The following is a 25626-nucleotide window of genomic DNA, read 5'->3' on the forward strand; positions in this document are numbered from 1 at the left end:
GAAATGGAAATGATACTCGTCGTGTCTCAAAGAAGTTTCCAACGCGTTTCCTTAGACGGTATAGTATTTATTTACAGAATAGGAGCGACGACATACATTATTGTTTATTATTATACTAATATAGTGCAATTATTAATTTCCGTTAAGAATATCGTAATAATTACTTTGACGTCCGCAACGGCGATAATACGGATATATTTCATCTTTTACATGCGATAAGAAGCTGCTGCGTCGGCTCATGTCGGCTCATCATTGGTGCGATTATACAGATGGCACGAAGTCGACTTTCAATTTCAGAAGGAAAATGTAGAAAGATGTAGAAAACACCTCTTGAGAGAAACTGAGACAAATACGTTTTATCGCAGTTGCGCGAGCGAATGTAAATATCTATATATTTATATATAAGTACATATACATGTATATACGTATTTGTGGGTTCGTGCATAGACGGAGATATATACACATATATGTAATATAGATCAGTTAGGGCACAATAGAGAGGAAAGGGACGAGGAAGAGGAAGAGGAAGAGGAAGAGGAAGAGGAAGAGGAAGAGGAAGAGGAGGAGGAGGAGGAGGAGAAGGATGGGCCGACAGTACTTACACTTAAAAAATAACATTGTTAATATTATCGTTATTATTAAATATTAATTCACTTTTAAAATTATTTTCATTCGTCCACCTGGCCTATGGGCTTTGTCTAGTATTTAGACAGACTTCTCATTGCTATAGTGTTCTTACGGAATTATGTCTTCTTATAAAATATGATTTCATTACAATTATTTTTCTTCCTCTCTTCGCTTAATTTCTCTCGGATGTTAATTGGCCGCGTGGTGAAACGTAAGCTAGCGAAAGCTAAGGCAGGCGACACCACGAGGTCAATTAATTACTACCTAACGAACAATTTCATCTATATCATGTATGATTATTATTACAATAGATATTACGAGCCGCCCCCCCCCCCATTTCTAGATCTTCCCTCGTTTACTTCACACGAGACAAAGATTAAGGATTTATATAAAGAGAAAAAAATATAAGAGCATTACAGATAAGAGTATCTTAAAGCATGTGCTTAGAAGACGCTTATAGAATGATTTGCAGTTTTCGATTTAAAATTAACATATCGATATTTATATCATTGCTTTTTTCTCTCATTTTTTCTCTCGTCGCATACAAGGTTTGATCTCAGGGAGATTAGCTTAAAATTGTTACAAATTTTTGATACATATATACATCTTATGAATTCTGAACTATCGAAATTGAAAGATGAGATAAGAAATTAATTGATCCAGTCAATATTGAAACTTGATAATGTTTCTTTAATCAACTCGATGGTATAAGATACACCTTTCGTGCGAAGGAATTAGCATAAACTTGACATGAATCAGTACCATGTTCGCTGATGTTTATATATATATATATATATATATATATATATATATATATATAATATTAGATATTATAAAATATAATTTAACTGTAAATAACAGTAACAATATATCAATTATATATCAATAAATATAAATTTTAAATTTAAATTAATACATTAAAAAAACTCAAAAACTGCTGGTGATCTCAGATTAGTTTCGTTTCGAAATTTATCCTTGCATGCTAAATGTAAAAAAATAACTACAAAGTGAGAAAGAAAGGCAATTAGCGAAAATAGCGACACATATCAATTCCAAAATGAAAGCTACAAATCCTGGATAACACTGGGGTTAAAGAATCGTGTGAAGTATGAAGGAATCTTACACATCCACATTAGAAAAGATGAAACAAATTAAGACTGATATAATGAAGGAAATACCAGCTCAATAAGTTACGAAAGAGAGAATAGAGATACTTCTTTGATCATAACCGGCATTAGCTCTAACTATCGTTACTGTAATGTTCTTATCATTATTATTCTTATTGATTGATTCCTAAATGTACCGTTTCAAATTTGAATACGCTAAAAAGAATTCCATGATATAAAGTGAAGTTTATTTAGTAAAATCAAATCGAAAAAAAAAAAAAAAAACAAATCTCAAAGCTTTTTCTTATATACAAATTAGTGATTTTTAATCGATGCAAGTATAATTGTGTCATGGTCTGCATGGAAGAGAAATCTTCTTTCTGTCAAAACGACATCGTGGCGTATGGCCAATGAAGATAAATCGACGTAACAAATTTGCCGTGGATGAGCAAACAACTACATTAGTCTTGGTAATAAAATAAATAAGGCGTTCAGTAGACTCTTTACACTTTCTACAGCAGCAATCGTGATCAGCACATCCGGATGTAAAAAGTACGAATTAGTTGAGGAGAAAACGGAAGGATCTAAGCTTGCGGCGAATGACAGGGATGAGGGTGCCGTGAGATGACGAACAATGTGGATTATAAGGCGGATTCGTGAGAGTTTCATACCAAATCGCTGTTTCTTACATAGTATATATGGCAGTATCGGCACGATATACTTTTAATTACCCCAACGCGTCCGATTTTCTGCGACGGATCGGATTCTGCAAAAAGACGACACTCACGTACTGTCACGAAATAGAAAACCAGAGAGAGAGAGAGAGAGAGGGGGGGGGGGGAGAGGGAGAGAAAGAGAGATTCGAGAATTGGTGCGGGACCGTAAAAAGATTACGGAAGATAAACGGAAATGACGGAAAGGCAAAACGGCCAAGGAAACATCGCGGATTTGCGGTGGAGGAGACAAACAAGTAGACTCCGCGATGCGGATCGATCGCGTGATGAATATCGCCGTGGGGAAAAAATTCCGATACGAACGGTGATACAATACGCAGTTTTATCGCTCTTCGCTCTCTAATACGTCATTATGGCATCGTTTCTGTCGTCTAAAGCGTGCGCGCTATCACGCTCGCTCTTGGGAAAGGGAGGAACCACATATCTTTCTTTCCTCTTATTTTTCGTGTGTGCCGTGGGTAATTGTGCCTGTCAAATGCAGTATCCATTATTTAGCCTAATGGCAACGTGACTTCTTGCCGTTAGAAGAATTTTCCAAGACAAGATAAACCCTAGACGGACGTATCGAGGATTTTTATCGGAGCTGACCCGGGTAATAGTAAAAGTGGGTATTTTATCTTACGGGTGGAAGGAGGGTGTGACGTCCCATTGCCATGCAAACATGATTCACTGGACCTCAAGCTATTTCTGTTCGTCCCGATACCTCAGCGAGCATCGGAAAAATATTCAGTCTACAAAAGGATTTCTCTACGTTTTAAAAGCTGCACTTTTTATTTCTGCAAGGGATACGATTCTTGGAAGATGGAAACGTCAATCGTGTTACTAGCGACACGCACGCATGACTGCCGGTTTGCGTTACAAAAACATATGGCACGCTAACTGAGGATTTATTTTATTTGCTAAATGCATGGCGATTCGTACAGTAGAAGGATTCTAATGAAATTCGCTAAACGCCTGGCAAAGACAATATTCACAATTATTGGGAGCTTCAGTAATTACATACAATTCTCGAAATATTGAACTGGGATTTACATGAAACGGTCATTGAATAAAATGATCCAAACTGCGAGCAAGTTTACACATGTTCAATTATCATCGAGTCTTAATTTAAAAATCTGAAATACATACTTATCATTTGTAAAAGATGTAAATATGTAAGAAGCACTAAAAGATAGACAGAAAACTCAATCAAAAAGAATCGAAAGATAACTAAAATAATTCGAGATATGTCGAATTACTTATTTTCAACGTTTCGGGATACAACGAAATAAAAAAAAAAAAAAAACAAAAAAAAACACTGCACAGATAAAATACGTATAAAATCTTATGTACGCTTCAGAAATAATTGTTATTTTATAAAGATATGTACAATATACGGTGACCGATCGACCGAATAAATTTCAAGCGATCTTGCGCATTGTATAATTCCTAGAAATGCATCGAGATGAAATATATATATATATATATATATTTTTTTTTTTTTATTTTCCTCGGAACACGTAATGTGGGTCGATGCGGTCGCGCTACGATTAATGCTTAACACATATTCTTAATATAGGCGCCCTTTTTATCCTCTCTGCAATCGATCAATATGGTCGGCGAGTCCCGCCATCGTTTTCACCTCTATCGAGACGCGAACGCGCAATAAAAGACCTAAATCTTCGAACTCAGTATTAAACGCTCGTATCAAAGAAGCGAATATCGTAAATTTAAAAAAGAATAAAGGAGAGAACAAGTAATAGCAGCGACGCGCAAACGGGGTTGCAGCTTAACTCCTCGCCGCTCTTGCTGTCGGAGAGAAATCACGGCGCCGCAACGATCCTTCTTCCCTTCCCTCCTTCCACCGGGAGACAGAATGATTAACGACATAGCAGCGGCGTTTATCGCCCACGAATTTTCACGCTCTCAGTCCTGTACATGTATATACGTATACATACACGTAAATATATATATATATATATATATATATATATATATTTATATAATATATATATATACGCTCTCTAAATACGCTTGTAAATGCAGTTTGGAATTGGTGCAATCTCGCCGACGGTGTCTCGACGGGATATATACGAGAGGTGTGGTCTCGTCGTTCATTGTCCGTCGCTTCAGTCACCAGCCGGGATGATTACACTTCGAAGAGATTCTTTTTGGAGATCAGCGAATGTGGCCTGTTAAGAATTTAAGGATAAGAAAGGAGAGTCTGTACAGAGTATCGTGAAGGACGAACCGGAGCGTCAGGTTGAAAAAGGTTTTCGGCGTTCGGTGAACGGTCCGTCGGCCAGGGGCCGCGAATTCGTCTTGCCTCGGGCTCTTACTCGCGCGCGTCTTTCTTCGGACGCGGTGAAATACAGCGTGTAAGAAAATACAGTTTCCTCCAGAGCCAAAATGAACTCGGGCGACCGGGAAAAGCCGTGCGCGCGAACGTCGTATGTCGCGACTCGGACTCGATTTTGAGTCCGAAAAAAATCGTCAAGGGGAAGAAGTTCAAGTGAAAAGTTGCCTTCCGAGGAGGGAAACGGAAAGGAATCCGGAATCCAGTCAAGTGAGGATATGTTATAACCATCGATTTAAAATGCTAAGAACAAGAGAGAGATACACAAGGGGGAGAGGGGACTGAAGCGGGAGTGGAGGGAGGGGGGAATCCGTGTAATCGAGAATCGGCCGACGTTCTGAGCGACGTTCCTCGGGTAGAACTTTACGTTTTCGGGAGAGTCTATGAGCGCGTGCCATGCGGTTCGCCGTAGTAATCGTTTCACCATCGACCAGCGGGATTCCGAATGCGGGCGTTGATCGTCGGTGGGTCTTTACTCGGCTCGGCATCGTGAGATCGCGAGAGGAATCGGCGAAGTCGCCATCACGCCGCCGTCGCCTCAAGCGTAGAACTCCCGATTGTGGTGAGGCGCGCCCGGCTTGGGGAAGGCCTGCGCCGCGGGCGATCTCCTCGGCTCGTCCAGGGCGTACGAGCCCTCGTCCTTCTTGCGCATCCGGTACACGATGAACATGACCACCAGTATCGCGCAGAGGAGGCCCACTACCGCGCCGCCGATCACAGCTGGAAGCATCGAGATAGCTTACAATTTATTTTCTAACGAGATCTTTCTCGCGGAGAGCATAGTTAGCGTTACGTACACTGCTTGTGTCCAAAATCTAAGCGTAAATTATTTCTAACAAAACAAATAAACTCTGAAAAATATATTTTATTGATATTCTACAATAAAAGAACAAATGAAATATAAATTATTTCTTTTTGGTCGTATCAAATATTTTTGAAAATATTTTGAAATATTTTTATTTCTCTTATTCTTGATTAAGAGGAGCTAGCGCGTGACTAGCAGCGTACGTGCGCGTTAATAGTCGTTACTGTGTAAAGTTGTAATGTCGAGCGCGCAGTCGTAACTACGCTCGGACTCAGATCCGACCGTTTTAATCCTCGCATTGTACTTCGACGAGTTCGACAAAAGGCTTTGTCATTTCCATACTCACCGGCTAGCACGCCTGGCTGCGCGAAGAACGAACTGGTGCGATCCCCGGGTTTCGGATTCATGATGTAAACTTCGTGGATGTCGTCGGTGTTGTCGGCGTGATCGTCTTCCGTGCCTGAGGGCTCGATTACCTCGACCTCGTTGCCGGGTCGGTTCACCGTGTCAATGGTCGTCTGGAAATTGGATACGGCTCGATCGCTTTAATCTGTTTAATTCGCGACCCCATGCGAGAGAAGATGCGCCCCGCGTGTCATCGAACAAAAATGTAGTGATCCGTTCCCGAGCGGGAAGTGTCGCGTCAGCACTCTAATCGCGCAAATTAGATTGCACGCTTGTGCAGGAAATATCAGGCGCGATATCGTAAAACGTCGCGAAGGTATGATGTACTACTGCAATTTATGGAATGAAATAAAATTTCTTTCTTTATTACAGCTTCGCACAAGCCGCGCTCTCCTTCCGTGAAAACAAATTCTAATCATTTGCATTAGCGGGCAATTATCCGCCTGCGGTAATTTCCACATTATTATTATTATTATTATTATATAGTTTTGCTGAAGTAGTTTGCTGAAGTATTAAAAAATTTATGCGCAGACCAAATACAGATCTGATAAAATAATTTTCTTGGATCATCAAATCATCATTATGTAAGATGACGATAAAATTTTCAGACGATCTTCAGACGACGATAAAATTTTTTTATATCCTAGTAATTAATTTGGACGTTCTACATTGTTATTTTGATGGCCTGATAAAATTATTTTTTAGATTTGTATCGACTAAATTTTTAGGTATTTCAACAGAATTGTTCTTTCCGTGCACAGAGCGCATTCGTGAATCGAGGACAAAGGTAGTATTCCGTAGATGTTTTAAATGAAATATGAACAGGGAGTGTTCGGGAGATACGAGGAAGAGTAAAATTGAAGATCCACTGATAGGTTTCGTAACTTTAGAAACGTAGAAACTTGTGCTTACCTGTTGTTTAGTTTTGACGTTTGTCTCGTCGATGCTGTACGGAGGTCTCGCTTCGGTCGGCTTGCTCGGCACCTCTAATCCATTATTACCGGTGAACTCTGCAACACAACGAAGTTACGACGGATATGTTAGAATCTGGTATCTTGCACGAATCTCGCAGAGCTTCCAGAGAGAAATGTTTTTTCATTTCACGCGACCAAGCACGTTTTCCCTGAAAGCTGGAAATAAAATCTCCAATCACGGCGATCGGCGAACGCGCTCCGATATCGTCCGTTTTTCAATTTTTGAAAAATTCTTCCGGCACAAACCGCCTTTGTGACGCGCATGATATTTTTACTAGCGCGTTCAGTTTTGCAATTGGCACTTTTCAACCAATCGAGCGCCGTACAAAGAATTCACAAGAAAAATCTCCTCCGGTATTTATAAACGTATACACATCGAGATAGAATTGTCGCGAGGAAACAGACGGACCGGACGCGTTGTATAAAAATTACATCGAATATTTAATCTTTCCTTTGCTAAAAGCAGATAATGAAATTCGTCGATCAAGATCGTCTGTCTGGTGACAGATAATATCGGGTGTCATACCATGATCGTCGTCCCCGTCCTCGTCGTCAGGACCAAGGCCGCTGCCCGAGGCTTCAAGGTCGTCGCGATTGTCGCTGCCACCTCGGCCGGAGCCTTCTAAGGCGTCCTGATCATCCAAGTACAGGTCGTCGAAGGTGTTGTAAGTCGAGCTCGCCGACGTCCTCTGTTTGTTGTCGCTCTGTTCCTTCTGGAAGGCAGAAAGGCAACGTGACTCGGTGGATCGATATCGAGTTCGATAGGGGAGGACGACGTGTCGTCGTGAGACGTGAAGCGGGCAGGATCGCCTGGCGAGACGCAACCCCGGCACGGGGGTCGTTGACACCGCCGTCTTGGCGTCACGGAGCGCGAGCTAACGTGATTAAAGGCACGCGCATACGTAAACGCGTTCTCCTCCGACGTGACAGGATCTCTGTGACGTGAAAGGTCCCGTGGTTCATTAAATTTTAATTTAACCCAGCCGCGAGAGACGTGAGGGGGAGCGATCTCCTCTCGCCTCCGCCTCTCGCGGTAACTGCCATAAGCGACGCGCGGGATTCAGCAATCTAGGCAGCGTCCTCGAACATCAAATGCAAATGCGCGCAAATTTCAGATTTCAACGGAAGTCAAAATCGAGAGAGACAGAGAGAGGGGTGGAGGAAAAAGGAAAGGGGATTAGGAGAGATCGCTCTCCGTGGGACTAAACCGCATCGGAGAGAAAGATAGAGAGCGAGGCGCGGGTGATTCGCGAGACGACGAGATTCCTCCTCCGTGAAGGATCAGCGTGGGTGGCGCGGGTTAACGTTGCTCCGTTCTATTTCTAGAACAGCTTCATCCCCTGTCCCGTTACCTAGCACGAAAATAGAGGAGCGCGTCTCTCCTTCGCTCCGCACGCCCGACGCGCTTTGTATCTCTCACATCTCGCGCGTGTCTTCCGCGCGTTTTGACGCGTGTGGTAACAGGCCGCGGAAACCGGGCTCGCCGTTTTAATTTCACGCCGGAGATACTTCTTCAAGGGCGCGCGATAAAACTGCATCGCGTTGTTAAATTGAGTAAACGAACGGACGGACGGCTGGCAGTCCCCGTGGTTTCCCCGTGTGCGACAAAGAGCGGCCACGACGAGCGGATGATTGAGGAGGAAACGGTAGAATAGCCCACGCTTCCGGTTACGTGATGTTCGCGGAATGCGAAGCGACGAGACATGAGAAACGTCGAGCAAGCGAGATTGCGTACGCCAACATTCCCGCTACGCGGTATTGTCGTCGTAAGAAAATTTCATTTTCTCCGAAGACAATCGAGAGAAAGAAAGAAAGAGAGAGAAAGGGAAATTCTTTAAAAAAAATATATATATATATTTTTTTTTATAAATATACATATACATTTATAAAATATATATTTCATTATTTTATATATATTATAATTATATATGCATATTTCACGATAATGTAAAAATGCGCTCGAGAGAACGTGCATCCCGAACGAATTTTCCACGTAACGTTAGATCGTCCGGTGTATCTCGCATGTGACAGCGTCCAACAATAAGCGATATCATGAGCGGATAGAATATTTCACAGTGACACGATAAAAATGACAATCCGAAAGATAATAAAGGCGACGAAAAGTATTCCGTCCCGTCGATCTACGTCACGTCAATAATACTCGGCGATTGAATGGCGATATTAACGAACGGCGTGTTGCGATCGATAACGTCGAAATTCGCTCTCGCACGTCTCACCGCCCTCCCCCCCCCCTCTCTCTCTCTCTCTCTTTCTCTCGCGTCCCGGTGATTTCCTCCCTTTCGCTTTTCGCCCCGAAAGACAATGAGTGTCCGATGACCGTGGAAAACGCGCGCTCCAGTCCGGCGCGCGGACGTCGAACGTGTGTTGCGTTTCGTTTCCGTTTCGTTCCCATCGAGCACGCGTCGGCCGTGCATTCGCCACGGTACGACACGTCGTATTCAATACGACGAGATTCGAGCTCGTTCGAAAAAAAAAAAAAAAAAAAAAAAAAGAAGAAAAAGAGAAAACGGCCGAATTGCGTGACGCTAAACGCCGACAATCGATGACAAATCGCCGCCTGTCAGTCAGAAACGTTAGATCCGACACCTTCGGCCATCGAACGAAATCTCAAGTTTAATAATACTTTTCAATAGCAGGTAGGTGTTCAAGAGAGAATTTTCAATATTGAAATAATATACGAATAATCAAATAAAAGCCTAATTAAAATAACGAATGTCCGAGTCTTGGATTTATATATATGGGACAGTAAAATGTATTAAATATATAAAAATTATTACGTGCTAATTAAATGCACTCTCAGCTTTTCATTTGATTATTCATACATTATAATAATTTTTGTCAATTTCATCCATTGCCTAGTTCGTGCGATATTATTATGTTTAATTCTTTCATGTAATTATTCGACGGTTTAAAATTATTTTCAAATCTCTACCTGGCCAAATTCGAAGATATTTCAGCAAAATTATTATTAAAATTATTCTTTTCATATATCAAAATTGAAAATGTAACATCGCTTTATTGAATCGCTTTATTGAATAATATATACAATTCACAAAAGTATTATTAAATATAAAATCCCATCCAATTGCCGAAAATGTCAATATTTATTTATTTCATATTATACATACATCAATCAATATCTAAATTATAAAATATTGAATATCAACTGAAAAGTGACGTTCCTTCTTCTGAATATTAGATCTTTCTCTTATCCATCTTTTGCTATATCGAATCGCATTCTTTTTGAAATGGAATAAGTGCATACTCAAGAAAGAAGAAAGAAATTGCAAGAAGCTTCAGAAGGCACGGATAAAAAAAAGTGAATTTACGATTTGTTGAACGTTCTCTTCCGATCCCGCGACTTCTCTGACTTTTTTGTCTTTCCTATCTCTCCCTTTTACAACCTTTCACCTTGCACCGATCGTTTGTTCGCCATTTGAATAGCGCGGAGAAATCGAAAGAATGCAGGTTCAATAATTCATACGCCATACACGTATTGCTCTCGCGAGACCAAACGAGCAAGAACAAACAATTATGAATAAATATGGTCGAATGCAGTGAGAATTTTTAAAACTTTGATGTATTGAAAAAAAAAAAGAAAAAAAAAACACGTACGATATAAATTCAGACTCATTCGTACTCGCGGCGCCATCCACAGTCGCCAATGCAAATTCGTTCGTTCGCGTTTGTTCGCGCTCTTCGGTCAGTCTGGATCCACCCTCGATGGCGTCGATCGCTCACCCCAAAAAGAAATAACGGTAATCATAGGATAGATAATGAAGGGAAGAGAAAAAAAAAACGGGAACAATGATCGAGCGTCGGCGAGTTGGAAGCAACTAGTTACGCGCAAACTGACAATAGCGAGAGGGAATACGGATGGAAATCCTCGTCGAGAAACGGGATAAATCCTGGATGCACACGCCGACGCGTGCGGCCAGTTGCGCCGGCGACGGTCGAGTGCGTCGCCCCGGTGTATCTATCCGCCGACCGAATCGATACCGGCGAACACGGCGCGGCGTCGGCCCGGTCGATTCCCCAGCCCAAGGGCCGAGACCTTGGAGGCCCTTCGTGGAGGCGAAATCCCTACCAAAGAGACTCGTCCTCGTCGCTCTCATCGCGGAGAGTTCCCTCGGTTCCTTTCCTCCGCCACGCACACGCACCCTCTTCTCACCCCCGAGCAACCAGTACCACCCTGGTAGCGCTTTCTCCTCGTGTCGCCCTTCTGGATGCGGTGCTCACAGGATTGCGCGGGCGCGCGATGCTATCGACCTCCTTCCTCCCTTCGTCAAGCGTCTCGTTTTTCGTTCACGATTCTCGTCGCGCGGAGAAGAAACGTCTCGCGCGAGGATTCGCAATCCCCGCGATTCGCATCCTCGCGCACCGAACGACGGAGGAAACAGCTCCGAGATTTAACCCGAAGGGAATTGCTCCGATTCGAGAGAGCGAGACAGCGCTCCGACGATGACTCGTTTTTTGTGTGTGCTCGTTTTTTTTTCCCCACCGAAATTTCCTGAATGCCTCGTACACGAACGACGAGAAATCATCGAGTGCCATCGCGAACGAGCCTGTCGATATCTCGGTACTTACCGCGTCCGGTCGGCTCGGAGGATTGATGGATACTTGGCTCTCCCGCGGCGGAAAACAGGAAAATTCGGAGGGTGATGTGCAGTGGTTTTAGGCCAGGTGGTGACTGCACCGATCTAGTACGAGTCCAACTCGGTAGACGGCACTGTTCGAGATCCCCCGCGACTGTATATATACGCGTGTATATATATATATATATATATATATATATATATATATATATATATATATATACAGTTCCCTGTACATTTATATTACGTAGATATACAGGACGTTTTCCTAAAGTCGACGGAAGATATTCGAGAACGTGCTGCTTGATAAATTCAAGTCTAATTGTACCTCAGGGAGGCAATTTTGCATTTCTTATAGCCTCATCCTGTATTTTATGTACGGAAAGAAGAAGGTTCTTTTCAAGCACCTAAAAATTTAACCAAACACAGATCTGAAAATAAATTTGTTGAACAATCCCAAAGTAATTATTTAAGACACTTAAGCAGAATAATATTGTAAAAACTTTTGTTATTCTAATAATCAATTAAAGCGTTTTACGTAATTATTTTGATGGTCCAATAAAATGATTTTCAGATCTATCTGGCCCAATTTTTATATACTTCAAAATTATTTAATTATCCTTTCGGTGTATTCTAATAGGATTCCTTCGATATTTTGTCTTATATTTTATTTTACATCTGATGATTTTAATCTATTTCATACAACATATATTTCTCGCTTATAATAAGATAGGGAATTTTGATCAAAATTATTAAACTGATTATCGAGTTATCATATAATTTGGTTACACGCTACATTATAAATCTGTTGGTGACAAAAAAGTCTACTGAACTTATATATAAAAAATTTAAGAAAACAATTATTAGACAAGATCCAGCTATGATCATAGATATTTTTTTTATATCATACATTTCATTTTTGTCGCAAATTGATGCGTTACTATTATCGATGAAGGTACTTTTACAAATCTTTATGTATTCAATTATGTATTCAATTAGTCGGACACAAAATCTTTCGCGACTTTGTCCTCCGCAATTACCGGGGGAAATGTCAGGAAGAAGCTCGCGGGTCCGGGTGGAATCGCGCGAACGATACATTGTATGTTCGATTTGCATAGACAAACGCGCGTGCGAGCGCAAACGCGCGAGAAATCCGTCAAAGAAATCCATCAAAAGTCACGCGAGCGGGCACCGAAACGTATTCAATAAGTCATACGATAAGGCGATTCGCGAGCGCCGGGATATTGAAAATCTGCTCTACCTGGTCGGGATAGAAGCTTGTTGTTCGCGTTTGCGAGAACGCGCGTAGAACCCGCCCACATCGTCGCCTTATTTGAATGGACAGGATTTTTCATATTGGATTCGTATTCAAGGGACTTAACTCCGGTCTCCGGGGCTTGCGCAGTGCGCCGTGTGGGTTCTTCGTTCCTTTCGCGCTTCCACCATCGGTTTTACCCATCGAGGAGAGAGCGATGGTCAACGTACGAGAAAATGGAAAAATCGATCGCGCGAGTAGGAGGCCTACCTCTTCACGACGCGCGCACGTTGACGTTGTACCGTACTCGTGTCGTTACAACGTGTAACGAGGCGAGAGCTCGGAATCTATACACACATGTATAACGAAACGGAATTTCTGGAACTCATCAATTTCGACAATCGAATTCCCGCGGGACTGATCGCGTAACGATGATCGATATGCATCGCGGATTCTTCGCGAATTCGACGCTGTCGAATTTCGAACGACGAGATCTCGCCCCTAGAGAATGCCCGAGGCATTTCAGCCCCTTTCTCGAGACTCGCCCTTTCGGGGAAGGGAAGGAACGTCCGCCGTAACGTCGTCCCGCGATAACGGCGCCGGGCAATTACGACACGGGGGAACACGTGTGATGCGCAGCATGCGGCAGGTGAATCGACCCGGGTTACTCCCAGACGATGATCGCGTTATCTCAAATCGCTGGCTCTCGTCGATGCGCGACGGCGACGGCGACGGCGACGGCGACGGCGACGGCGACGCTCGGCCGAGCTCTGCGCACCTCAACGTTCACGGTGCGCTAATTAATTGTGCTACTCGCATAGCGGCGACCGAGGAGAGGAGGCTGCACGGCCGATCGGACAATTGCTCGACTTTGCGAGGGAGAGGACGACGAAAGAGGAGAAGGAGATGGCGGCGGCGGCGGCGGCGGCGGAGGAGGAATTCTGGAAAAGTGTGACGCGCGCGTATTTTTATAGCCCTCCTGATCTACATGTGGGCGGAAAGCGGCACGAAGGAGAGCTTTAAACGAGATTACACCGAATCGCGTTGAGAGATTGCGAACATCGATCGATTAATCCTCGCGCGGTCAGCGAATTGATTTGCCAAAGTACACGGAAAGAACGGCTTTGCTAAAAAAATCTAAAAAATTTGGTTAAGTACACACCCGAAAATAATTCTGTTGGACCAAAATTATTATGCTTAAATGACCAACATTATTATGCTTAAATTATTATGCTGATATGAAAAATAATATTACGAAAAAAATGCTGATGTCTAGTAATTTAAACAACCTACATAAATATTTTATGATTAAACTCGACAAAATTATTTTCAGATTTGTATCCGATGAAATTTTTAGATACTTTGGCAAAAGAGTTCCTTCCATGTAAGCCGATGTAATACGTTCCTTCTTCGTCACCTTGGATCTCGTCGTCGTGATCTGACTTACAAAGCGAATTCATGTATTATTCGAATCGTGCGTATACTTAAATACGTAATTTGTTGATCACGATCGCCCGATGCTTGGGGTATTCGTAGAATTATGCGGATCGCCGATCACTTTTTCACATAAAATCGCGAAGGATTACGAGCCAATTTGAAGTTAAATATAAGCAAGAGGGATAAGAGAGATAAATCAAATGAGCTTATAGAGAGCGGTCGCGCGGTTAGACAGTTTGATCAACGACGCGGATTCTCGGGCAATAATTTTCTCGATCGATTCAAATATCGAGTACTGGCGAAGGCGCAAGTTTTCCGTATGCATCCTTGAGAGGCGTTGCAAAAGAGATTGCGGAAAAGCCGGTCCTTTTCGAGGGGGAGAGGAAAAAAAAGAAGCAGCTCGATATGGAGAGGTAAAAGAGCAGCTTCTTTGCATGTTAAGCGTAAAATTAGGCAAATATCGGCACTTCCCCCGAAAGAACAACGGTCGTGGTTCCGCAAAAAGAATCCATTTTTCCCCACCCGCGAATCGGTAGCCCTTTAAAAAGGCGCGCGCGCTCTCAACCCTCGTCCTTCATCGTGATCGCTCCTCGCGCGCTAAGACCCCCTTCCCCCGTCGCGCTCTTTCTTTTGATACTGTTATCCGATATCATAAATATCGAGTGAAAGAGAGGTTTATAAGAGAGAAGAGCTACGAGGACACGAAGCTAGGAGGCGTCAATTAAACGCGAGCGATTATGCGCTCGTCGTCTCTCAATGCGCGTGAGATAATGCGGCGTTTCAGTGTTACGTCGCTCAGGAGTAATTAATTTTCGCAATAATCACGGAAATTCCGCCGCGCTATGTTTCTACGTGTTTTTACAGAGTTGCCTCATTTGCAAAATGTACTAACGTCCGCCCGCGCGCGCGCCTCGGTCTCCCGTTTATTATTTTCTCCCTACGCTCATTCCGCCTTTGCGGATTTGTCTCCTGTTGTAACGGCTCGCTCTCTCTTCCGTATTTACTTGAATTATTTTTCCACCGTCCTTTGACGAGCGACGTAACATCTATATATCACGACAAAGGGCCGCGCGGACTTCCGCCGTCGCGGGTTTGATTTTTATGCGTATCACGTATCGCGCGGGTGAACCGCAAATTGTTGACAGGACCGACGGAAAATGTCGTTTTCACCGTTAGCACGAGCGATACATTTTTCTCTCTGCAAATCGACGGAAATTCTTCCCTCGCGAAACGAGAGAGCGAGGAGAGAAGCCTACGGGGGCGTTCTCACGCGGAGTGAGCTACTTAGGTGAAATCTACTTAGGTGAAATGAATCGCCGTTTGGCGCAAAATCGCAAATCGTGATAAACGTAATTATACGTAGCAGTCGAGTAAATAATTAAACGCGCGTTACATAATACGCGAAAAGCCGCGCGGATCAAAACGCTCCGTAGCGATCTCGCTTATTCCGACTCCAAGTCTCGCGCGTTCGCGGATCGGGATTTACCTAGAAAATAATTTATTTCTCTCGGTGCACGCTCGGTAATTAATGTTTCGTGTCTCTTTCCCTTTGAATAACGTCGCATTCGGAATTATACATGCCGCGCGACTATTTCGAGCGATACTCCGGCCGGACAATGCACTCCGTGCATTCGAATGAAATTAATATCGTAGAAGGCGGACGATCTCCCTTTGTCGCGATTGTAATTGTCGGCGATTGTTGGTTTTCGTTCGATTGAGTCCCGGCGCGCTCGCGTTCCGAAAAGAGAGGCGGCGCAAGGTCGAGCGTGTGTACTATATAAAAAGAAAAAATAATTTTTTTTTCCGATCTTTCCAATCTATTCGCGCGGAAACGCAAAAATGTGCGCGCTCGCAAAACACGGGCCGTTTGCGGAAGGATAAATGAAACGCCGCCGCAGAGACACGAATGCAAATTCGCTCGCGCGCAAAAACCGCGCGCGCTCACGCACGCGAAACGCGGGATTAATGCGAGATATCGTGCCGGCACCGACGAGAATAGCAATTACGGCCGGTAACTTCGCGAGAAATTCCGCCGTAATATGATTCGGACATGATCTGTTGGGCGTGAAACTAAATTCAAAAGCCGCGGCGCGGACCCACCGGCCGGCCGATTTCATCCTGCCTCTCCACTCTGTTTGGATTTCCTCTGTTACGCACTTAATGAACCGGTTGCCGGCTCCTTCTGCCCGGGCTGCCGATCTGGCGAAGCCAGAGATGTTAATTCGGCCGGGAATTCCGGGAAAATTGATGACGTTGTAAAATTTCAGGAGATAGGAACCAGCGTAAAATTTTCACGCGGCAATTGAATAATTCGTCAGCTTCTTTACCCTTACGTAAGCTCCCGCCAATTTATCGCCCGCATTTATCTCGGTGACTGAAACGAAATTATTGAAAGTCTCGTGCAGCACCATTCGTCCATTCGAAGATAAGGAGATTAAGCCGATGCGACGGGAAGAAAGCGCAAGTACCGAACAAATTGGCGGTAGGAGGAGAAAGGGAGATTCAGGATAAAAGCACGTATCTTCTTTCCGGCTTTCGATGAAGTTAATAAATTCCGAGCATGCGTCCCTTCGCGGTCGTATTCCGTCGTAGAAATTCTCCTGTTTATCGCTTCTTGCGAAATCTCGATTTCGTCACGGCGCGTACGTCGCAAAATATTTCTCACATAAATCAACGCGGAAGGAGAGGGGAATGAGATGAGATTGCATTCTTATTGATTGTGATCATACGCGTTGCACGTAACCCACGGGCACGGAAGGAGGAAGTCTCATAAGTATTTGTAAGTTAATGCACGTCAGCTGCAGTGTCGAGTTAAGCGAGACTCATGTGACGCAACACTCGTGTGACGCTTTTCTGAGCGTCTCAATTAAGGCGACGAACGACTTAACGCGAGTAGACGATAAGGAAACAAAGGGGAGAGAGGGAGAATAGGAAGAAGATAGGAAGAGACGCCGCGCTATTGTTAATCACGATTTTCAGAGCTTCGACGAGGGAGAAAGAGAGGAGAGGGACGGACGTCACCCTTTCTCTCTCTTCTCCGCGAGATTATTAAATTCCAAAGAGGTCTCGGCGAGATAGGCGAAGGAGGCGAAAGAGGCAGGCGGGCCCGGAGGCGAGCGAAGCACGTCGAAGACCGAAATGGCATCGTCCGGGATGACACTTGGCCTTAATAAGCGCCTTCGATCGTCGTCGAATGCAAGATGCTGGCATCACCAGCGCGATTCCGCCGCCTTCGTTTCCTTCTCACCTCAGCCCACAAAACGTCAAGTGCCGCCTATGAGGCTCGCCCAGGCGGGCCCAGGCCGCCTCTCGTGGACGGATCATTGTTTCGAGTTTACCTTTGATACACGTTCGAGGGTGCCTCCGCGCTCTACGCGAGCTCGAAGGACCATTACGAAAAATGTCCCGCGATCTCGGGGGGCTGCGAAATATAATTGACGAGACGCGGTGAACGCGAGTGACGAGCGGGAAGCGCGTCGTGTTGGAAACGCGCGTAGTAAAGTTATTTCCGTGGAAAATCGTCATGTTGGAGAAACGTTCCTTTCCTTCCGGTTCGATGGCTCGCTTTGTCAAGGTCCGACTGTTTGTTCGCCGTGCTCAATTGAGCGCCTATTTAACGCTCAATCAGACAACGCTTTCTCGGACCTCCTTTTAAAACGGCGTTTCCTACCAGTCATACCGATCGCGCGGATAGACGGAGCGTGAACTTTTTTCCCGTCTAGCTGCCTTCAAAAGAGCGAAACATGTTTGTAAACGTATATATACCACACCGTGATTGTCTCCGACAACAGGTACAACCGAATAAAACTATTAATTCCCCGATTCGTTTGTCGCAAACGCGGCTTCAAATGAGAAGAAAAAGCGGCAAAGGGAGAGTTAAAAGGGAAAAGAAAGAAAGGGGATAGGAAAGGGAGAGTTGTGCACGATCTTCGTAATAATTGCACGTCTATCCTCTGAATACGCTCGCATCCCCCATCCATCCCCCTCTCCCCCGGGCGACTAAATCCTTTTCCGATTCTCGATGCCACCTATCCACCACCTCCGACACATCCATCCCGTTATCGGCGCGACAAGTCAAAGGGGTAGACCCCTCTTTTACTTCCCTCCTTCCCCCTTCCCATCCCCCCAATCGGCATCGGTTGAATGGCTCGGGAACGTTAACTGTGCGCTCCCGGACGGGGTCGCACAAGATTTTTCATCGGAAAGCGATTCGTCGTCCCTCGCGAACCATCGAGCGACCGTTTTCGAATTTCGACGTTAATTGAAATCCAAGCGTCCGACGCGATCGCAAAGGGAAAGAGGGGGACGGGGAGGAGAGAGGAGCGGGAGAACGACGGCGCGGTCGCCGCGGGGTTATTTTAACAGAGTCCAGGAGCGACGTGCCCCGAAAGCTGCATCGAAACTTAATAGGTATCTACTGTACGTGCGCATATATGGCGCATGCAATATGCGACGAGCAGCTTTTACGACGGGATATTATTCGTGTCCAAGGAGTAAGTCAATAAGTTACACTAAACTCCCGATGCCAGCGTGCTCGACAGTAATTTCTGACATGGCGACGTCTAGATGCTCTACGCCAATGTTTAGGGGTTGACTACGATCCTTCCTCCCTCTATTGCTCCCCCCTTCTCTCTCTCTCCCCTCCTCTCTCTCTCTCTCTCTCTCTCTCTCTTTCCCTCTCGACTTCTATGGCACGGCGGCGAGAGGGAGGACGACAGGGGTTGTGAATCAATACAAGGGCCACCACCGACCCTGCCAGCCAGCCAGCCTGCCTCTGCTTCTCTCGTCGCCCTTCCGCCGCGCCAACCCTCTTACCACCACCTTCTCGCCACCACGACAACGTTTGTCCCCTTCTGCTCTCCTTCTGGAAGATGATACCGGCTATTCTGTAGATTCCACCCTCCCTCCCCTTGCCGAGATCGATCACCCTCGCCCTCGTCGTCGTCGTTCTCCTCCTCCTCTTCCTCCTCCTTTCCCATCTCCTCCCCTTTTACTTCGATCTTGTCTGCGCGCACGATGGAAGTCGAGAATGTACGACTGCGATTATACGTGATTAATTCCCCCTTGCCGGGGTCGATCGATCGATCGCCGAATTTCGATGAGACACGCGAGAGAAACGGCAGGAAAGCGGCGCGGATGTAGAATTTCGCGCGCGGGCGCGCGGCAGCGGCGACGGGGAGACTATCTCAAAGGGTGGCGGAAACGACTGTTATGGAAATCTCGCGGGACAATTCCTCTCGGGAATGGATGAAAGATTGTTCCGAGCGGAAGTGGCAAGGTACACACAAGATTTGTTCCGCGTCGAAAGTTATGGGAAGAGTAAACTCCGCGCGTCGTTGGACTCCCTTAAGTGCGAAGTCGTATTTAGCTGCGCGAGAGGAGGAACGCTCGCTCTCCGTGAGCTGAGAGCGTGGCTTTCGCCACGGCGTGGCATTTAAATAGCTCCGTGCCTATTACGAAGACACGCGACGGATGCATTATACGCGGCTGCACTAAATACACCATCCGCGTATCTGATCTGTCGGATGTATAATTTCAGCCAGACTCGGGAGAATTACGCTTTGAGAGAATGGGGGTGTTTTCGCGCGGGTGTCTTCACTTTCAGCCGCGAGAGTCGAATGAATGCTCCTTACAAAGTTGAGGAGGCGCATCTCTCCACCAGCTACAGGTATCGACACAGGCCGGCCTGCGTGTTCGGGAGATCCCGGTTTTGCCCGCGCGTCGATGTCTGAAGTGTGAATCTAACTTTATGACATAAATAATAGATAGAGAAAATCCAACACGCTGGCGCGTTATGTCGAGGAAGGTAAACAGATATCGTTGCAGTGGTTCTCATCAAGCGGCCAGGTGACTTCTGCAATAATCTCGTTCGTCCCGCTTTTTTTACTTTTGCAACGCTCGGCTCGATTTGAATTGCAAAGGCCGCGATGCAAAAAAAGTGTATCAACAGCGATTAAAAGAGGGAATATCTCCGGAAGAATATCTACTCCATGATGATCTTTTTTACAATGTTGCATAAAAAGGAGAGCAAGAGAGGGACAGAGGCAAAGATGTTTACGTGATTCCAGTGAGCAACGATTTTCGCAGCGTAATGTGAAATCCTGCGATTTTCTGTCCAGACTGACGCCGTCTTGTAAATAATTCTAAAATAAAAGATGCCTGGCTGATCCAATAAGGTACTTTAAGCGTTCGCAATAAATCCAGCTGCGACGAGGATAAAAAAAATCATTCAAAGTCAATTTAGCACAAACGGGCAAGCCTGATGGACGTGTTCGCAAAGTAAGCGAGGACGGTCTGCTTTAATTAATATTCCTCGTCGGGCGGTTGAATGCTGAAACATGTATTATTTATCGCACCGCGGTCTGGCCCCGTGGATCAGAAACTCTAACACGATACGACGTCACTCCACCCTTCTCGCTCCCCCACCCCCCCCCTCTCCTCTCCTTTTCTCTCCTTCTCCTCTTACGTCTACGGGGGTGTGTACTATTAACGCAACCGTCATAGAGACATAATTTGCAACGCGGTCGGTAGGCGAGACATTCAAGACATTTCCAAAAGCGCCGCGCGCTCTCTGCCACTGACAGTAATGTATTGTGAAATATATCCGACAATAAGCCACGTCGTGCGAATTACACGGCGAGGTGCGGCGAAGCCCGGCGCGGCTCATTGTTAGTTTCGGCATGAATGCCGGGGGATTTTTGCATAGCGCGACAGTTGCAGTCACGGTAACAGATACAGGATCGCGGGGCGTGTTACGTCGTCGTGTCTGCCGTTATCTTACGCCACGTATTACGTCTGACATAAATCCGTGGCGGGCAGGCCCCCGTGCCTGCTACTACGCGTGCTTCGCGATTCGCCGCGATAACAGCCGCGCGAGGCTGACGACACACCTTGCACGAGAGCAAACGCGTTTTCCGCACATTTTATTCCAGCTGCGAATCCGCGCGCTGCAAAATGTCACGCATAAAGAATTTAATTAGAACGACGCTCGTCCGCGTGACGAGGTCCGTTGTTGTCCGTTTCGCGGAACGAAAGTTCGAAACCGACCGACCGACCGGCCATTTGCCGGGAACGTGCCGCGATGAACAAATCGACGTTGCACACCGTTCCGTGCGGACAGCGCAATTTCCGAAAATGAACGGCCGCGATAAATCAGATGAGAATGTCGGGCAACGTGTCTTTGACTAAACCGAGTTGGAAACGTAATATTTTCGCGTTAGCCGAGGCGAGCGCGAAGCCGGGAGGAACTTGGAAATAGGGTCAGTCCCCTCAGGAGGCTTTTGAAAATCCAAAAGGGGATAGAAGCACGCGTTGCCTACCGGCAGCCATGCGCTCATAAAGTTACCCCATGTAACACCCAGCTCTGATCTACCCATACTGTCCTGTAGGCGTGAAAAAAGGAAGGGAGCGAGCCGGGTGTTAATAAGGGTAAAACACACGGGAAAGAAAAAAATAAAAAGAGATACAACTATAGAGGTGCGTTAGTACTAACTTATTATTAACTGTTTACGACGAGAACTTCGCACCATTGGATGGAATCGAGTCGGTGGAAGTGAACAACCGAAACGAAAATGGTGAACCTTCGTCTCGAGACCTCATCTCTATCTCGATTGTCTCGAGGAAAATCCGCGACGAACGGAAGGGAAACGTTCACAATGCGTGGGCGCGCAAACTGCGGTTTCGCGAGGCGCGGAGAGATTGGGCGGCGGTCTTAATTTTACGCTGCTTCTTCCATCCCCGCGCGGGGCATATTCGCAACAAGATTTATACGCGAGCGGGCAAATGCGGTAGCGCGGCGCACGATCGCGTCTCTTTCTCTATCTCTCTCTCTCTCTCTCTCTCTCTCTGTGTGTGTGTGTGTGTGTGTGTGTCCGCTTGAAGATGCACACTGAGAGAGCGAGCCAGCGACATCCACGTAAGAACTTATTCCGGACCAAACAATACGACGTTTGTTCTCCCGAGGAGAACTACTTCCGGAAATTTACGAGGTACGGGATTTCCGAGAGCCGACCGGAGAATCGACCGATGAATGGAATCGAATGGAAAACTCGCGGAACTGTATTTTCGATTCCGCGAGCTTAACCTCCGTGACTCGGTCCTTCTCTCTTCTCGCATTTTATCGTCTCGGAAAAGAGAAGTGACGCGAATACTCTCCGCGGCGGAATGAGTACTTTATATTCTCCTCCTCAACATTCCGCCGCTCGGAGAAATTGTATTTCATTTTTCCACGGAAGAAATTTGACTGAACTCGATCGTTTGGTACTTGGTAGCCGAACCGAGAAGGGCAAGAAATGTTTTTCGAATAACAAACGAAATATTATCTTGTAATTTATTTCTACGATATTCATCAAAGTTGGTAAAAAAAAAAAAGAAGACAGAAATCGTCGCGAAGTCAAAATTGGTGGCTCCGGATTAAACTTTCGTGGAAGAGAAATCGATTTCGAGATCTAAGAATACGATTCTTTCGCTTCCTCTCCTCAGATTTACGATTCGTACTTTAAGTTGAACTTACAAAAGGGACGAGAAAGCTACAAATAGCGAAACGAGTTTTACGGTTGCGTAGTTTTATACATATACCGACACATACACAAATTTCGCGCGCGAGGGGCAATTTCGCTTGACTCCACTCGCCACTCCACCCCCTCGCGCCGGGAGAGATCTTTTTAAACTCTCGTAAAGCCTGTAATCTCCGCGCGGCGATTGAATCCGATTCGCGCGCGCCCGGAGCATCGCGACTCGGCCGTGTGACGAACGTGCAACCTCTCTTAAATTTCCGTTATACTTGCACTTCCTTCGGGAGGGGTAATTTGCGAGACGGCTATAGACAGCCGGTCGCAAGACTTCCGCGCGCCGGCCAGGTCTTTCTCGGCGGAACTTTCCGAGCGATATTTCTGCGCGCGCGCGCGCGCGCCAGCATGAAATATTCCACGCGCGATGCGAATATCGGCACGTTCGTAAAGCGCGTCTATAGCCGCGCGGAAAAGTATTTTGTTAAAAGAGAAACACGAGTCACTACGCGCTCGTTACTCGACGGCGAGAGATCCTCGAGAGATCTGTTCCCTTTTTTTCTTTCCTTAATCATCAATCGTTCAACCTCGCGGAGATCGGGGGATGGCGGAGAGTCGACGCGGTGAATTAGATGGTGCGAAACGCCGACGCAACTGGGTCACTTAGATCCGATTAAGCTCTTTCGCGTGTCATAATACGCGGCCATTACTGCGGCTACGAGGTCTACGATTGCGAAGACAGACTGGCCTATTACGCTCCTGCTTGAAAGCAGCTTTTTAAGTCAAACCGACGGAATTGAGCCTCAGATGCGGACGGGACGTCGTGTGGCTTCTCGCGAAAAGGACTCGCTCGTAAAAAGATCGTTCGCGGGAATCTTTAATTTTCTAATCGAACCGGAAAGATACGGCAAAAGATGCGCGCGGCCGCTCTTCGTCTCTTTTATGATTCTATAATTCACCAACGAGACCCTACGAATTCTCTTTGAGACATTACGGGGTTACGGTGGGCCCTGATAAAACAAGAAGATCGTAAATCTCAATAGGTCCGGCCAGGCGGGAGAAAAATATGGGCAACCAATAATCCTTTACCGAGAGAAGGCAGGGAGAGAGAGAGAGGATAAGCTGCGGGGAGCGGGGCGAGCCGAGTTTTAAGACGAGCATAACGAGAGGCGGAATAAAAGATCACGAGGAGCTCGGCTCGCGTACCTCGCCGCCTTCTATTTTTTTCCACATTACCGTTATTGCATCCCCCGTGTATCTTTATTTCGTTTTCGCCATCGCGCGATGTAATACGGATGTAACTAACGGCACGTACTCGGCGCTGTGTAATTACGCGCCCCCCGGGTGAAAATTCCGCTAATTCGATAACCGCGGGGCTGAGGTCGGATATCACCCCATCTCCTCTCCTCTCCCACCTTCTCCTGTAGGAACGAAAAAATTGCGTGCCAACATTCGTGGACGCCGCTTTATCGCGATCTAATTTCGCGAGCACGGCCTCACGGTGTTTCCGAGAAATCGAGACACCGATGGCATACAGCGAGAGCATACGAGATAATAACATCGATACTAATTCGGCCGTTCCACGTGATTGCGTCCGTGAATGATCCCCGTTTCGTTCGTTTCGCTCGTTTCTCGCGCAGCCGCAGATCCCCGTCGGCGATCTCCTCGATTCTCGACTTTCTAATCGGCGGATCATCCGGTCGAGGCCGGTATTCGTGCGCCGTGTCCGGCGATTCCTTCTTACGGCACGGCGACGTCGGTAATGCACGCGTAATCGCTCGAGAAATTACCGCGAAAGCGGCCGAGATGAACTTTCCACTTAATTTGAATAGAGCGGCCGAGTACCCGCGGCAAAGGGCCCGCGAATGAAGGGCAGAGGGCAGAGTCAGTCGCAGTGAACTCCCGAACGGAAGAGGGAAGTTAGTCGATAATTTCCACGGATGTTCGAAATTAAAAAAGTTTCCCTCGGCGGGAGAGGATCTCGAATGCTTCTTGCAGTCGGCGTTAATCGCGCCGGCATGGCACGGGAGGGCGATTGGTCCTTTATCTCTCGTCCTCCTACCAATTTCTCGCTCTTTCCTCTCTCTCTTTTTCTGGCCTACCCGTCGATGAAAAGCCGCAAAAGGAGGCCAACGCGGGCGGCGAGGGAACACGGCGTAATATCGCGTCATTATCCGGCTAGACAGGACGATCGAGATTTAAATTTGAATCATTTATTAGCGCTTCTTCGCGACTCCGCAGAATTCTGCCAATTAACGGGATTCGATGACGATCGGAATTATCTCACTAAGATTGCACCATATGGTTTGGACCGAGATTCTTCCCTTCTCTCTCTCTCTCTCTCCCTCTCTCTCTCTCTCTCTCTATCCCTTTTTAAAGACGCACATGGAATCATTTCTCAAGCACACTCTACACTCCGAGTCTTCTTTACAGGATTTTTAATCCGAGGAGCCATTTAATAGCCAGGTTGCTTAAGACTGAAAATTATAGACCTCGCGCGAAGCGCGGGTCTTTGAAAGCGTTAATGCATAAAGGAAAGGATGTCGTATCTCGACATGGCGCAGTAAATTTTTTTTTTTAGAAAATATCCCGCGCTCACTCGCGTTTAACGATCCGGCTATTTCATGTCAAACATAAAGGGATTATCGCAAACGTATAGAGCTCCGCACTCCCGTAATGACTGCTAAACGCTTGATGCTCTCTCATTAAATGCACGATGACAAGATAAACGTTAATCTCTGAACTAGATTAGGTATGGAGTTTCAACGGCGTGTCACTGCGACGCGCGGGTGACTCTACGGGGCGCGGCGGGGCGGGACGGGGTG

The 25626-nt window shown here is 46.0% G+C and overlaps 1 protein-coding gene across 1 annotated transcript in view; it reads right to left on the bottom strand.

Annotated features, from left to right (window-relative positions):
- Nucleotides 1–46: 46 nt before the first annotated feature.
- Nucleotides 47–25626, bottom strand: part of Sdc (Syndecan) — a 75235-nt gene continuing 49655 nt past the window's right edge. The window contains exons 2-5 of the mRNA XM_011641363.2: nucleotides 7513–7699; nucleotides 6925–7022; nucleotides 5954–6125; nucleotides 47–5522 (exon numbers count right to left, since the gene is read on the bottom strand). Coding sequence (XP_011639665.1) covers nucleotides 5341–5522; nucleotides 5954–6125; nucleotides 6925–7022; nucleotides 7513–7699 — 639 coding nt within the window. The 3' untranslated portion in view covers nucleotides 47–5340. The remainder of the gene's footprint in view (nucleotides 5523–5953; nucleotides 6126–6924; nucleotides 7023–7512; nucleotides 7700–25626) is intronic.

This window comes from Pogonomyrmex barbatus, unplaced genomic scaffold, assembly GCF_055798465.1.
Source record: "Pogonomyrmex barbatus isolate J1 unplaced genomic scaffold, ASM5579846v1 scaffold9, whole genome shotgun sequence".
NCBI classification, from domain to species: domain Eukaryota; kingdom Metazoa; phylum Arthropoda; class Insecta; order Hymenoptera; family Formicidae; genus Pogonomyrmex; species Pogonomyrmex barbatus.